General features: G+C 46.5%; 1 protein-coding gene across 1 annotated transcript; it reads right to left on the bottom strand.

The window, feature by feature from the left end:
* Positions 1-585: 585 nt before the first annotated feature.
* On the bottom strand, positions 586-2,942 carry LOC127344181 (DNA-directed RNA polymerases II and IV subunit 5A). The gene is made up of 4 exons (XM_051370403.2): positions 2,608-2,942; positions 1,821-2,003; positions 1,597-1,710; positions 586-1,051 (listed from the first exon to the last, which is right to left on the bottom strand). The coding sequence occupies exons 1-4, from the start codon at positions 2,818-2,820 to the stop codon at positions 926-928; spliced, it is 636 nt and encodes a 211-aa protein (XP_051226363.1). The 5' UTR covers positions 2,821-2,942; the 3' UTR covers positions 586-925.
* Positions 2,943-15,423: the final 12,481 nt, after the last annotated feature.

Raw genomic sequence — 15,423 nt, 5'->3', positions numbered from 1 at the left:
CGTCCAAATGATGTACTCCCTCCATCCAAATATAGACGTCTCAACTTTATCTAGATATGGATGCATCTCTAACTAAAATGCATATAGATACACCCATATCTAGATAAAATTGTGACACCTATTTTTAGACGGAGTACCAAACAGAACCGGAGAGCCTTTTATTGCTCCCAATACAGGTGTTTCTAGTTCTGTATGTTGTATTGTATACAGTTCTTGAAACAAATTGTACAACATGAGGATTTTATTTGTGCTCCATACACTCAGCTTATTAAGAATCCACTTACACAAACAGCCACGCGATCTTCAAGAATGGCTGCTCTGAAGCAATATCGGTTTTCTCCAAGCAAATGGATATGCGTATAATTGCAAAAAACCACCATGCTTACGGTTCCTTCCTTCTTTGGCTGTGTTCTTTGTCATACGACCTGGTGATATGTGACGTATGCAGATATGCTCCCGTCTGGCTGCCGTTTTTCCAAGCTAGTACAGTTGCAACAACTAACAAGATACCATGAAGATATTTGATAAGTACAGCTGTAATGGCTCTACCATCGCCATTTGTTTCATGGAACGGAGGGAGTAGTATGCTTCAGAACCATAGCATACATAGATTGATACCATTGATTCGTCCAAATGATGTAACAAGCAGAACCGGAGAGCCTTTTATTGCTCTCAATACATGTGCTTCCATTCTGTATGTTGTATACAGTTCTCGAAACAAATTGTACAACACGAGGGATTTTATGTATGCTCCATACACCCAGCTTATTAAGAATCCACTTACATAACAACCACGCGATCCTTAAGAATGGCGGGTCTGAAGCAATACCGGTTTTCTTCAAGCAAATGGGTATGTGTATGTGATGTGTATAACTGCAAAAATCGCCATGTTTACGGTTCCTTCCTTCTTCGCTTGGGTACTTTGTCATACGACATAGCGATATGTGACGTATCGTCCTGCTGTCTCGCTGGGCCTGATGATCTTCACAACCTGTCCTCGTTTGAGGCCGTAGTACCTCGCAATGGGATCGGTCATTTGTATTCTTGGTAGCTGTTTTGTTACATTGCATTCAGAAGAGAGATGGGTTACATGCCTGTTATCAAGTGCAAATTTCCAGCAAAGTACAGAAAAATGAAGAGGGTGTCACGCACCAACAAATGACTGAATCACAGATGTGTTGCCAACCAAGCAAGATTCAGTAGCTATTCTAGTACATCTCCAACAGACAAACTACACCAATTTTCTTAGAGAGATACAGGTTGTTCCTAAAGTTGTAGAGAGTCCACAACAGGCATGTGAAAGATTGATATTCTTTGTCTGGCCTATATTTGTGTGGGCGCCTAACTTGATATCATGTGAAGGTTTAACATAACCAGTGCTCTTGCTTTTGCTCCACCTAAAACAGGTCCGGTACATAATGGTAGAAAGCTACATGCTGCACTAAATGGAACTGTACCACAGAGGGAAAACCTTTGGTTTCTCTGATGTCTCACCACATTGCTGTATCAGGGAGCTGGATACATAATTGCCTCGCTCTACTGATGCCCAAAGTAAGTGTAACTTGCAGGTGCTAATTAATTTAAAGTGAGCAATACCTGAGTTTCCTTTAAAGTGTAGCGCGCCAATAATGTCTTCTTTTCCTCATTAGTAAGCACCTGGTGCTCCGGAATAAGAACATGTTCCTTGATATTTATAAGCATTTCGGCATCCTGTTGCCCATTGCTTCAATTATCAGAAGTCCAGGGAGTAAAAGATCACAGGAAAATGTGCCAGTCGAATTCGAGTGCAAAAGTACTTAAACTAGTCCTACGAGACCAACCTGAAAAACCTCCAAGTGGATCTTTGGCTCTAGTTCTTGAATGATGAAGTTTTTTGCAAATGGGGTGAGGTTCTGCTGAACGATCAGCAGAGCCCTGGAGACTTTCTCAGCGTTCATCATTTCGACATACTTCTTGATGTGCTTCATCCCCACCTTCTCATCGTTCGGGAAGAAAACGTATATCTGATTCCAGAGAGAAAACCATTAACTGGGTGAAGAGGACTGCCAAAATGCAGCTGCAGTTACCGTGCTTTACTAACAGAATAGAGTAATTAAGGTTTCTGCACAGACAAGCCCTGCTAAAATGTAGGGTTTTTTTTTTTTTTTGAACAAGTGCTAAAATGTAGGTTAGTTTGCCTCTTTTGCACTACTCGGCTCCGAAGGGCACGCAGCAAGCAGAGGACATGTAGAGGCTACTCCTCCAGTACTAGCAGAGGACAAGCTGTTGAACAAGCACAAAGCAAATAGCCTGGCGCAACGTCCACACGCCAGTGCGTCCCCCGGCGTTCTTCATGCTAAGCAACAGACGCCATGAGCACGACTTAGTTCGGCATCGACCACTCGAGCACGGGCTAAATTTCCATGGAACAGATCGAACAAGAGCAAGACGATCGAGCTGCGGATTCAAAATCTAACGAAATAAACAAGCACGTATCGATCGAGAAACGGGTCGCGGATGGCCATCAACGAAGGAGGAAAAACAGAGCTGGATCCATGGATGACTAGCTACCAAAGCATGTGAGGCGGGAAGAGGAAAGCAGGGGAGATTGGGTCGAGCTGAGCTGACCTGGTCGTTGGGGTCGTTCTTCTTGCACTTGTTGATGAGCATGTCCTCGCGGTGGAAGGACTCGCCGTACTTGCGCTCGAAGTCGCGGCGGTTCATGGACAGCTCGTGCTCCACCACCAGGTAGCCGCGGTCACGCAGCATACACATCACCGTCCGCCGGATCCGGACCATCCGCTTCACGGCGACGTCCTCCGCTATCAGGCCCGACGACATCTCCGCTCGCGCTGCCGGCGGCGGCGGCGCCCGTAGCTTCGGTTCGGAGGTGGAGCTGGTGAGCTTGACCTGCGGAGCGCGACGACGTCGTCCCACTCTGCTTTTTTCCACCCTAGTGGGCTGCCCGGGCGGATAGAGTATTGTCACGTGCCTTGCAAGTTGCGCCGGTGGATGACGTGTGGGACCCAAATAACAGTATTTCCAAATACGGCTGGCTTTACAGCGTGTCTTCCACTGGCCGTGTCTGTAACTTTACTCGATGGAGTATCGCACATGAAACACTTTTCCTTTTCCGTACTACCAGAAAGTCACTCCCAAACAGTATCCAAATTAATTTTCTGGGACAATTTGGTCCATTTGAGAAACTTGACACGCATATGGTTCCTCCTCACGGTATCTCCATCAATCCGATGTAAACGTACACAACGGTCAAAATTTGGATTTGCCACGCAAACTAATTGGGTTGTTCGTGAGGACTCATTCCTGACCTAAATTTGAGCCGCAAATGCGTCTTCGCGGACACGGCGCGTTCACCACGCGTAACCTACTCCAAATTCAGTAGACTGAAATCGCACCCCTTCCCTTTTGTGCAGCCCTAGGGCGAGCCCGCCATCCTACCGCTACCGGCTACCCCCCCCCCCCCCCCCCTCGTCGTAGTAGTCAAGCTCTGTTCGGGCCACGACTAGCCGCAGTCCACGTTCGGTTTTCTTAGCTTATTGGAGGTGAAAGAATTAAAGAGGAGAGAGATTTTGGTTTGATTCTTCCCAATGCAATTATCTCTCCACTTGATAATCTCTATTGAAAAATCCGGACGTCCACTTATTTGTGAACGGAGAAAGTACTCCACAGCAGCGTGTCGGGTAGAGGAGAGCCCTTGGCCGCATCGCTCGCCTCCTTGTTGGCCGCCCCCATATGGTGAGAGTACCCCACCGGCCTCGATGCATAGGACCTATTCGGTCAATTACGCGGTATGATACTGATGAATTGTTCGCCAATTGCCCCAACTATGATGACCATTTATCCACTCTCGTTAACCCGTAGATGGACCTCGAGCAGTCGCTTGACATGCCCTGAGGGAAGTCGTGGACACCTCCTCCTACAAGGAGTCCGACGAAACATCGCAGCTCATGGTTGTCGTGGCCTCCCGGTGACGCTGGGACACCAAGTGCAGAGTGTTGTGTCAGCAGAGTGTTTTTTCCACAAGGGTGACTCGAGGGTTATATCGAATTCTTGAGGAATTGAGTAAATAGTTATCTCCCCTCCTCTTCTTCTAGCAATCCTGCAAAGTAAAATAAAACCTTGTGTCCCCAACTCTACCATGTGGTTGTCAAGCACAAGGTTTCATATTAGTAATAGTAAATAAAAGTAGTAACACAAGTAAATCAAACTAAGTATAAGCAGTAAAAGAGTGATGTTTTGGATTTTGTTTGTAATTAAGAGAAATAAATATTATTGTATTTTAGGATTAAAATATGTTGGAGATATGCCCAAGAGGCAATAATAAATTGGTTATTATATATCTTTGTGTTTATGATGAATGTTTATATACCATGCTATAATTGTATTAACCGAAACATTGATAAATGTGTGTTATGTAAACAACAAGAAGTCCCTAGTAAGCCTCTTGTATAACTAGCTTGTTGATTAATAGATGATCATCGTTTCATGATCATGAACATTGGATGTTATTAATAACAAGGTTATGTCATTATGTGAATGATGTAATGGACACACCCAAATAAGCGTAGCATAAGATCACGTCATTAAGTTCATTTGCTATAAGCTTTCGATACATAGTTACCTAGTCCTTTCGACCATGAGATCATGTAAATCACTTATGCCGGAAGGGTACTTTGATTACATCAAACGCCACTGCGTAAATGGGTGGTTATAAAGGTGGTATTAGGTATCCGGAAAGTATGAGTTGAGGCATATGGATCAACAGTGGGATTTGTCCATCCCGATGACGGATAGATATACTCTGGGCCCTCTCGGTGGAATGTCGTCTAATTAGTTTGCAAACATATGAATGGTTCATAAGAGACTACATACCACGGTACGAGTAAAGAGTACTTGTCATGAGACGAGGTTGAACGAGGTATAGAGATACCGATGATCAAACCTCGGACAAGTAAAATATCGCGTGACAAAGGGAATCGGTATCATATGTAAATGGTTCATTCGATCACTAAGTCATCGTTGAATATGTGGGAGCCATTGTGGATCTTCAGATCCCGCTATTGGTTATTGGTCGGAGAGAAGTCTCAACCATGTCTGCATAGTTCGCGAACCGTAGGGTGACACACTTAAGGTTTGATGTCATTTGAGTAGACGGATGAAGCCCGGTGACCAGGGGGATACGTGAGCACCCCTTAACTACTCGACACGTGTCTAACGGCATCCAATATTCCGTTAGCGGTCTCCAAAACGATTGAAAGACAGGTCGTGCTGAGCGTGTCCACCTGGGTCCACCACGCATACGTAAAAAAAAGGAAAATGCCTGCCAGGAATCTGCTTTTGTTTGTTATCCTCTTTTTGTTGACCACTGTAGCTTCTAAGCTAATTATTAGTGCTAGTTAATCTGATCGAGTACATCCACGGTAGGCCGGCTGCTAGCACAAGACTTGGCCAACGCACACTTTCAGCTAACTAGCTGAACACTACTACTGATTCACTCGGGGTGACACCTGAACTTGGTTGTCCTCAGCACATGTGCAGTAGCTTCACGCCCAAATCAAGATTAGGCCTAACATCTAGCGCTGCCCACCGGCGACCACCAGCAAAGAAGCGGGGACTTGCACATCTCGCGCTCCAGTATTCCAGAAGACCAGAATCCAGAGCAGCGCCCGGCCATGAAGAGTTGAATCAGATCCTCCAGCGTGGGGCGGGCCACCTCCTTGCACGCTCCAATCCGTCCAAGGCGTTGATGGCGGCCCGCACGCATGGGAGAAGCGGCGGCGCTTGCGGGCGAGGCGGGGGTGCCAGTCGAGGAGGTGGAAGAGCACCCCGCCCACGCACCCCCCCGGCGTTGAGCAGCGGCGGCGTTGTGCGCGCCCTAGCCGTTGGGCACGAGGCTGAAGTCCGCGAAGCGGGGCTTCCCCTTGAGCACGACGGTGCGCACGCAGGCGAAGGGCTGCACGGCGCGGCCCGGGGAGACGGCGTAGCAGTTGCCGATGAAGAGCTCGCGGCGCGTCTGCGCCTCGGCGGCATACCAGGAGCGGCAGACGAGCGAGGCCGCGTTGGGGTCGCGCGCCGCCGTGAGGAACTCGAGCACGCTCTCCAGGACGTTCTCCAGCACCTGGTCCGGCGGCGCCCACCTCCCGCTACCGCCGTAGGGGCCGTTGGCTCCCCTCAGATCCGGCGCCCAGCTGCGATGGGGAGCAACGGGTGAGCGCCTCCGCTGCGGAGTGCATCCACTACTGCGATGAAGGCCGCTCCAAAGCCCAAGGTGGCCGGCTCGAAGAGGCCAGCGCCAGCGGGGCCTGCGTCCGCGTCGAACGCGCCGTGTGCGGTGTCGGGAGGACGGCTTCGCGGATGGTGGCGAGCGACGAGATGAGATGGAGGCTGAGGAAAAAAGACGCCGACTGCCGAGCTGGAGGACGCAGCGTGTGGGAGCCGGTAGAGGGCATGACAGGCAAGCACGATGGGCGCTGCCGGCCAGGGCGGCGAGCGGGAGCCGGCAGAGAGCGCGGCAGGCGGGCGCGCAGGGCACTGCCGGCCAGGGGGGCACGGCAGGCGGGCGCGCGGGCGGCTGCCGGCAAGGGTGGCGCGACGGCCGGCGCGCGAGGAGCCGAACGAGAGGCGTGGCAGGCGGGCGGGACGGCACCAGTCCCTCGAGCTCCCGTCAACGGAGCACGACGCAGAGCAGGCGCGGAGGAACACGACGGCGCCCCCACCCAACGGCGACCTCGACACCTCTAGGCGGCGCCCCCGCCCGACGGTGGCCGATGCATCCTGGAGGAAACCTCCCGTGAGCTCTATGAGAGAGAGGAGGATGAATGTGTGGAGGATGCGGACGGAGTGGGGATAAGTTTTAGGAAACCGCATGGTCATCGATCTGGAGGCCCGCGTTTAGCAGATTTTTCCGCCAGAGAAAGGTACTCACGTTGTTTGGTCACCGTGAGTTAGAAAATGAATCTCAACATTGATCCAATGACAGCTAGGGGGTGCTCACGTATCCCCCTGTTCACCGAATCCACTCTCTTTGAGTAGATATGGAATATGGAATGGAGTTTGAAGTTTTGTTTGGAGTCTCGGATGGGATCCAGGACATCACGAGGAGTTCCGGAATGGTCCGGAGAATAAGATTCATATATAGGAAGTCATATTCCAAGTTTGGAAACGATCCGGTGCATTTATGGAAGGTTCTAGAAGGTTCTAGAAAAGTCCGGAAGAAACGCACTATGGAAGGTGGAGTCCCGGAGGGACTCCACAACCATGGCCGGCCATACCCTAGAGGGAGGAGTCCCAGGTGGACTCCACCTGTGGTGGCCGGCCACCTCCCACCAAGGAAAGGTGGGAGTCCCACCTTGAGTAGGACTCCCTCCTTGAGTAGGTTTCCTACCAAAGGTAGGTTTTGGTGTTGGGGTCTTATTCGAAGACTTGGACTACAACTCTTGGGGCTTCCACCTATATAATGAGGAGCAAGGGGAGGGGGCCGGCCAACCCAAGTCCACTAGTTGGCCGCACCCCCAAGGTCGGTGCCCCAAACCCTAGCTTGCTCCCAAACCCTAGTCGCCTCCTCCTCCACCACATCTCCCACAGCGCATAGGCGAAGCCCTGCCGGAGATCTCCACCACCACCACCACCACGTCGTCGTGTTGCCGGGATTCCGAGGAGGATCTACTACTTCCGCTGCCCGCTGGAACGGGGAGAAGGACGTCGTCTTCATCAACACCGAACGTGTGACCAAGTACGGAGGTGTTGCCCGATTGTGGCACCGTCGAGATCAAGATCTTCTACGCGCTTTTGCAAGCGGCAAGTGATCGTCTACATCCACCCCGAGATCTAATCTCGTTAAGCTTTGTGAATCTTCGAGGGTTAGTCTCTTCATCTTCTCGTTGCTACCGTCTACTAGATTAGATCTTGGCTTGTGTTTCGTTCTTGCGGTAGGAAATTTTTTTGTTTTCTATGCTACAAATCCCTTCAGTGGTATCAGAGCCGTGTCTATGCATAGATTGGTTGCACGAGTAGAACACAATTGTTTGTGGGCGTTGATGCTTTGTTGTATTTAGTTCGAGTACTTTGCATCTTTGTGGCATAGTGGGATGAAGCGGCTCGGGCTAACTTTACATGACCGCGTTCATGAGATTTGCTCCACGCTCGACATGCAACTTGTATTGCATAAGTGGCTTTGCGGGTGTCTGTCTCTCCTACTATAGTAAAGATCCAACTTACTCTTTCTATTGACAACATTAGTATCACCGTTGTGGTTCATGTTCGTAGGTAGATTGGATCTTATACGAAAACCCTAAACCACGTAAAATATGCAAACCAAATTAGAACCGTCTAACTTGTTTTTGTAGGGTTTGGTGATGTGATATGGCCATAATGTGATGATGAATATGTATGAGATGATCATTATTGTATTGTGGCAACTGGCAGGAGCCTTATGGCTGTCTCTAAATTTCATGCTGAGTAGTATTTCAAAGTAGTTGTAATAGTTGCTACATGGAGGACAATCATGAAGACGGCGCCATTGACCTTGGTGCTACGCCGACGATGATGGAGATCATGCCCGTTGATGATGGAGATCATGTCCGTGCTTTGGAGATGAAGATCAAAGGCGCAAAGACAAAAGGGCCATATCATATCACATATGAATTGCATGTGATGTTAATCCTTTTATGCATCTTATATTGCTTAGATCGCGACGGTAGCATTATAAGATGATCCCTCTCACTAAATATCAAGATAATAAAGTGTTCATCCTTAGTATGCACCGTTGCTAAGACTTGTCGTTTCGAAGCATCTCGTGATGATCGGGTGTGATAGATTCTACATGTGCATACAACGGGTACAAGCCAGTTTTGTACACGCGGGTACTAAGGTTGCCTTGACGAGCCTATCATGTACAGACATGGTCTCGGAACACGGGATACCGAAAGGTAGAGCATGAGTCATATGATTGATATGATGAACACTTGGGTGTTCGCCATTGAAATTACATATTCTTCGTGATGATCGGATTTGGTGTGGTGGATTTGGTTCGTGTGATCACTAAGACAATGCGAGGGATATTGTTTTGAGTGGGAGTTCACCTAGTTTTTAATTTTGTTGAATTAAAATTTGAACTCAATTTGTCATAAACTTAGTCTAAACTATTGCAAATATATGTTGTAGATCATGGCGTCCCCATCAATCAATTTTAACCAGTTCCTAGAGAAAGAAAAGCTTAAAAGTAATGGTAGCAACTTCACCGACTGGTTCCGTCATGTGAGGATCTTCCTCAATGGCGGAAATCTGCAATATGTGCTTGATGCACCGCTAGGTCCCCCACCACCTCCTGCAGTGTCCGAGGAAGAAAGGAATGCTTTCGAGAATCGGACTAAAGTGTACTCTCAAGTTCAGTGTGCCATCCTATGCAGCCTAGAGGCAGAGCTCCAAAAGCGTTTTGAGCACCATGACCCCTGTGATATGATCAATGAGCTCAAAGTTATCTTTGAAACTCATGCGTCTGTGGAGAGCTATGAGGCCTCGAAGCAGTTCTTTGGCTGCATGATGGAAGAGGGCAGCTCCGTTAGTGAGCACGTGTTCGCTATGTCCGGACACGCGAAGAAGCTCAGTGACTTGGGGATTATCATCCCCAACCAGCTGGGTATTCATCGTGTTCTCCAATCACTGCCACCAAGTTACAAGAACTTCGTGAGGAACTACAATATGCAGAACATGAACAAGGAGTTACCTGAACTCTTCTCCATGCTAAAATCTGCTGAGATTGAGATACAGAAAGTTCACCAAGTGTTGATGGTCAATAAGACCACCAAGTTCAAGAAGCAGGGCAAACCTAAGAAGGACCTCAAGAAGGGCGGCAAGAAAGTTGCCGCTCCTCCTGAGAAGCCTAAGGGTGGCCCTAAACCTGATCTTGTTGCTATTCTTGCAATGGGAAGGGGCACTTTGGAAGCGGAATTGCCCCAAGTACTTGGCTGATCTGAAGAGCGGCCTTGTCAAGAAGAAGAAAGGTATATCTGATATACATGTTATAGATGTTTGTCTCACTGGTTCTCGTACTAGTGCCTGGGTATTTGATACTGGTTCGGTTGCTCACATTTGTAACTCGAAACAGGAACTACGGAATAAACGAAGCCTAGCGAGGGATGAAGTGACGATGCGCGTTGGAAATGGATCCAAGGTCGATGTGATCGCTGTCGGCACGCTCCCTCTACATCTACCATCGGGATTAGTTTTAGACCTCAATAATTGTTATTTGGTGCCTGCATTGAGCATGAACATTATATCTGGATCATGTTTAATGCAAGACGGTTATTCATTTAAGTCTGAGAATAATGGTTGTTCTATTTTTATGAATAATATCTTTTATGGTCATGCGCCTGAGAAGAATGGTTTATTTCTATTAAGTCTCGATAGTAGTGATACACATGTTCATAACATTGATGCTAAGCGAATTAAATTGAATGATAATTCTACTTATATGTGGCACTGTCGTCTTGGTCATATTGGAGTGAAACGCATGAAGAAACTCCATTCCGATGGACTACTTGAGTCACTTGACTTTGAGTCACTTGACAGATGCGAAGCATGTCTAATGGGAAAAATGACTAAGACTCCATTCTCTGGTATTATGGAGCGAGCTACAGACTTATTGGAAATCATACATACCGATGTGTGCGGACCAATGAGTGTAGCCTCGCGCGGTGGTTATCGTTATGTTCTAACCTTCACAGATGATCTGAGTAGATATGGGTATATCTATTTCATGAAACATAAATCCGAGACTTTCCAGAAGTTTAAGGAATTCCAAAGTGAAGTAGAAAATCAACGTAACAAGAAGATCAAGTTTTTGCGTTCTGATCGCGGAGGCGAATATCTGAGTTATGAGTTTGGCATGCACTTAAAGAAATGTGGAATACTTTCACAGTTGACACCGCCGGGAACACCACAGCGCAATGGTGTGTCCGAACGTCATAATCGAACTCGCTTAGATATGGTTCGTTCTATGATGTCTCTTACTGATTTGCCATTATCGTTTTGGGGTTATGCATTAGAGACAACTGCATTCACTTTAAATAGGGCACCATCTAAATCCGTTGCAACGACACCGTATGAATTATGGTTTAATAAGAAACCTAAGTACATCGTTCCTTAAAGTTTGGGGTTGCGAAGCCTATGTAAAAAAGTTACAACCGGACAAGCTAGAACCCAAAGCGGAGAAATGCGTCTTCATAGGATATCCTAAGGAAACTATAGGGTATACTTTCTATCACAGATCTGAAGGCAAAATCTTTGTTGCCAAGAACGGAACCTTTCTTGAAAAAGAGTTTCTCACTAAAGAAGTGACTGGAAGAAAAGTAGAACTCGACGAGGTTACTGAACCTTCTCGTTGATCGAGTAGCGCGATGCGGAAGATGTTCATGTGCCGCCCATTGCATAACGAGAGGAAGCTAATGATAATGATCATGAAACTTGAACGAAGTAGCTAATGAACCTCGCGAGATCGACAAGGGAACGTACCACTCGGTGGTATGATCCTTGTCTAAATGTCATGATTGTGGACAACAATGATGAGGACCCTGCGACGTATGAAGAAGCGATGATGAGCCCAGATTCCAACAAATGGCAAGAAGCCATGAAATCCGAAATGGGATCCATGTATGATAACAAAGTATGGACTTTGGTAGACTTACCTGACAGCCGAAAGGCTGTTGAGAATAAATGGATCTTCAAGAGAAAAACAGATGCTGATGGTAATGTTACTGTCTATAAAGCTCGACTTGTCGCAAAAGGTTTCCGACAACTTCAAGGTGTTGACTACGATGAGACTTTCTCACCTGTAGCGAAGCTAAAGTCTGTGAGGATTTTGTTAGCAATAGCTGCATTTTTCGATTATGAGATTTGGCAGATGGATGTCAAAACAGCATTCCTTAATGGTGACATTGAGGAAGAGTTGTATATGGTACAACCTAAAGGTTTTGTCCATCCTAAAAATGCTAACATGGTATGCAAACTTCAGCGTTCCATTTATGGACTGAAGCAAGCATCCAGGAGTTGGAACCAACGCTTTGATAAGGTGATCAAAGACTTCGGGTTTATACAGTGCCATGGAGAGGCCTGTATCTACAAGAAAGTGAGTGGGAGCTCTGTAGCATTCCTGATATTATATGTAGATGACATATTATTGATTGGGAATGATATAGAACTATTAAGCAGTGTAAAAGGTTATTTGAATAAGTGTTTTTCAATGAAGGACCTTGGTGAAGCAGCGTACATTTTAGGCATCAAGATTTATAGAGATAGATCAAGACGCCTAATAGGGCTTTCACAGAGTACATACCTGGACAAGATTCTAAAGAAGTTTAGAATGGATGAAAGTAAGAAAGGATTCTTACCGATGTTGCCAGGTAAGGTCTTGAGTAAGACTCAAGGTCCGGCTACGGCAAAAGAAAGAGAGAGGATGAATCAGATCCCCTATGCCTCTGCAGTAGGCTCTATCATGTATGCCATGCTGTGTACTAGACCGGATATAGCACCTGTTGTTAGTTTGACTAGCAGATATCAAAGTGATCCAGGAATGGAACACTGGACAGCGGTCAAGAATATCCTGAAGTACTTGAAAAGAACTAAGGATATGTTTCTTTGTTATGACGGTGACCAAGAGCTCGTTGTAACCAGTTACACCGATGCAAGTTGGAACACTGATCCTGATGACTCTAAGTCTCGGTCTGGTTATGTGTTTATATTGAATGGTGCTGCGGTAAGCTGGTGCAGCTCCAAGCAGTGCACGGTGGCGAAGTCTTCAACAGAATCGGAATACATAGCGGCTTCGGAGGCTTCATCGGAAGCGGTATGGATGAAGAGGTTCATTGTTGAGCTTGGTGTGGTTCCTAGTGCATTGGACCCACTAGTCATTTATTGTGACAACATGGGTGCCATCGCCAATGCACAAGAACCAAGGTCACACAAGAAGCTGAAGCATATCAAGCTGCGTTTTCATTCGTTTCGTGAGTACATCGAAGATGGAGAAGTAAAGATTTGCAAATTACACACGGATCTGAATGTAGCAGATCCGTTGACTAAAGCTCTCCCTAGGGCAAAACATGACCAACACCAGAATGCCATGGGTGTTAGGTACCTTACAATGTAATCTAGATTATTGACTCTAGTGCAAGTGGGAGACTGTTGGAGATATGCCCAAGAGGCAATAATAAATTGGTTATTATATATCTTTGTGTTTATGATGAATTTTTATATACCATGTTATAATTGTATTAACCGAAACATTGATACATGTGTGTTATGTAAACAACAAGAAGTCCCTAGTAAGCCTCTTGTATAACTAGCTTGTTGATTAATAGATGATCATTGTTTCATGATCATGAACATTGGATGTTATTAATAACAAGGTTATGTCATTATGTGAATGATGTAATGGACACACCCAAATAAGCGTAGCATAAGATCAAGTCATTAAGTTCATTTGCTATAAGCTTTCGATACATAGTTACCTAGTCCTTTCGACCATGAGATCATGTAAATCACTTATGCCGGAAGGGTACTTTGATTACATCAAACGCCACTGCATAAATGGGTGGTTATAAAGGTGGGATTAGGTATCCGGAAAGTATAAGTTGAGGCATATGGATCAATAGTGGGATTTGTCCATCCCGATGACGGATAGATATACTCTGGGCCCTCTCGGTGGAATGTCGTCTAATTAGTTTGCAAACATATGAATGGTTCATAAGAGACTACATACCACGGTACGAGTAAAGAGTACTTGTCATGAGACGAGGTTGAACGAGGTATAGAGATACCGATGATCAAACCTCGGACAAGTAAAATATCGCGTGACAAAGGGAATCGGTATCGTATGTAAATGGTTCATTCGATCACTAAGTCATCGTTGAATATGTGGGAGCCATTATGGATCTCCAGATCCCGCTATTGGTTATTGGTCGGAGAGAAGTCTCAACCATGTCTGCATAGTTCGCGAACCGTAGGGTGACACACTTAAGGTTTGATGTCATTTGAGTAGATATGGAATATGCAATGGAGTTTGAAGTTTTGTTCGGAGTGTCGGATGGGATCCAGGACATCACGAGGAGTTCCGGAATGGTCCGGAGAATAAGATTTATATATAGGAGGTCATATTCCAAGTTTGGAAATGATCCGGTGCATTTATGGAAGGTTCTAGAAGGTTCTAGAAAAGTCCGGAAGAAACGCACTATGGAAGGTGGAGTCCCTCCGGGACTCCACCTGTGGTGGCCGGCCACCCCCCACCAAGGAAAGGTGGGAGTCCCACCTTGAGTAGGACTCCCTCCTTGAGTAGGTTTCCCACCAAAGGTAGGTTTTGGTGTTGGGGTCTTATTCGAAGACTTGGACTACAACTCTTGGGGCTTCCACCTATATAATGAGGAGCAAGGGGACGGGGCCGGCCAACCCAAGTCCACTAGTTGGCCGCACCCCCAAGGCCGGCGTCCCAAACCCTAGCTTGCTCCCAAACCCTAGCCGCCTCCTCCTCCACCACATCTCCCGCAGCGCATAGGCGAAGCCCTGCCGGAGATCTCCACCACCACCGCCACCACGCCGTCGTGCTGCCGGGATTCTGAGGAGGATCTACTACTTCCGCAGCCCGCTGGAATGGGGAGAAGGACGTCGTCTTCATCAACACCGAACATGTGACAGAGTACGGATGTGCTGCCCGATTGTGGCACCGTCGAGATCAAGATCTTCTACGCGCTTTTGCAAGCGGCAAGTGATCATCTACATCCACCCCGAGATCTAATCTCGTTAAGCTTTGCGAATCTTCGAGGGTTAGTCTCTTCATCTTCTCGTTGCTACCGTCTACTAGATTAGATCTTGGCTTGTGTTTCGTTCTTGCGGTAGGAAATTTTTTGTTTTCTATGCTAAGAATCCCATCAAAATAGTGTTGCAAATAGAAAGTAAGATAAATGCAATGGAAAGGTGTTTCTTATGATTCAAATTGGACCAGAGTTCATGGGTTCACTTGTCTACTCTCTCTTTAAAGGTGTAGTGGATATATAATAGCAATTCATCAATACGATAATAATAATGAAACTTCAATATGTGTCAGATACGCATTTATATGGGCATCGCGTCCTAACATAGAGACGATGTCACACATCTCTCTTATACCCCACAAAAAAGGGAAAACTCCATGCAATCTTGTATTGAGAATTAACAGAGCATAGTTGTAAGTACTTTGAAATGATATTTAAATATGAAATATGCTACATTGACCAAACAAGATCATCACTTTTGTCACTTGACGAACATAGAACATGCATTCACTTTATCCATAGTGAGGTAGCAAAATAAAAGGCAAAGTCACAATAGATCATGATTTTTTTTTCACTATCCAATAACTAAAACCTTGCTACTCCATCTAACGCACACATCTCCCCA

The sequence above is a fragment of the Lolium perenne genome, chromosome 3 (assembly GCF_019359855.2).
Source record: "Lolium perenne isolate Kyuss_39 chromosome 3, Kyuss_2.0, whole genome shotgun sequence".
NCBI lineage: Eukaryota > Viridiplantae > Streptophyta > Magnoliopsida > Poales > Poaceae > Lolium > Lolium perenne.
The sequence above is the reverse complement of the archived record's forward strand: the minus strand, read 5'-3'. Positions and strand labels throughout refer to the sequence as shown.

Coding starts and splice junctions, on each gene's coding strand:
- LOC127344181 (XM_051370403.2), bottom strand. CDS start 2,820: ATGTCGTCGGGCCTGATAGCGGAGGACGTCGCCGTGAAGCGGATGGTC. Junction 1,711..1,820: donor TCCACTTGGAGGTTTTTCAG/GTTGGTCTCGTA, acceptor AATGGGCAACAG/GATGCCGAAATGCTTATAAA. Junction 1,052..1,596: donor ACACTTTAAAGGAAACTCAG/GTATTGCTCACT, acceptor GTAACAAAACAG/CTACCAAGAATACAAATGAC.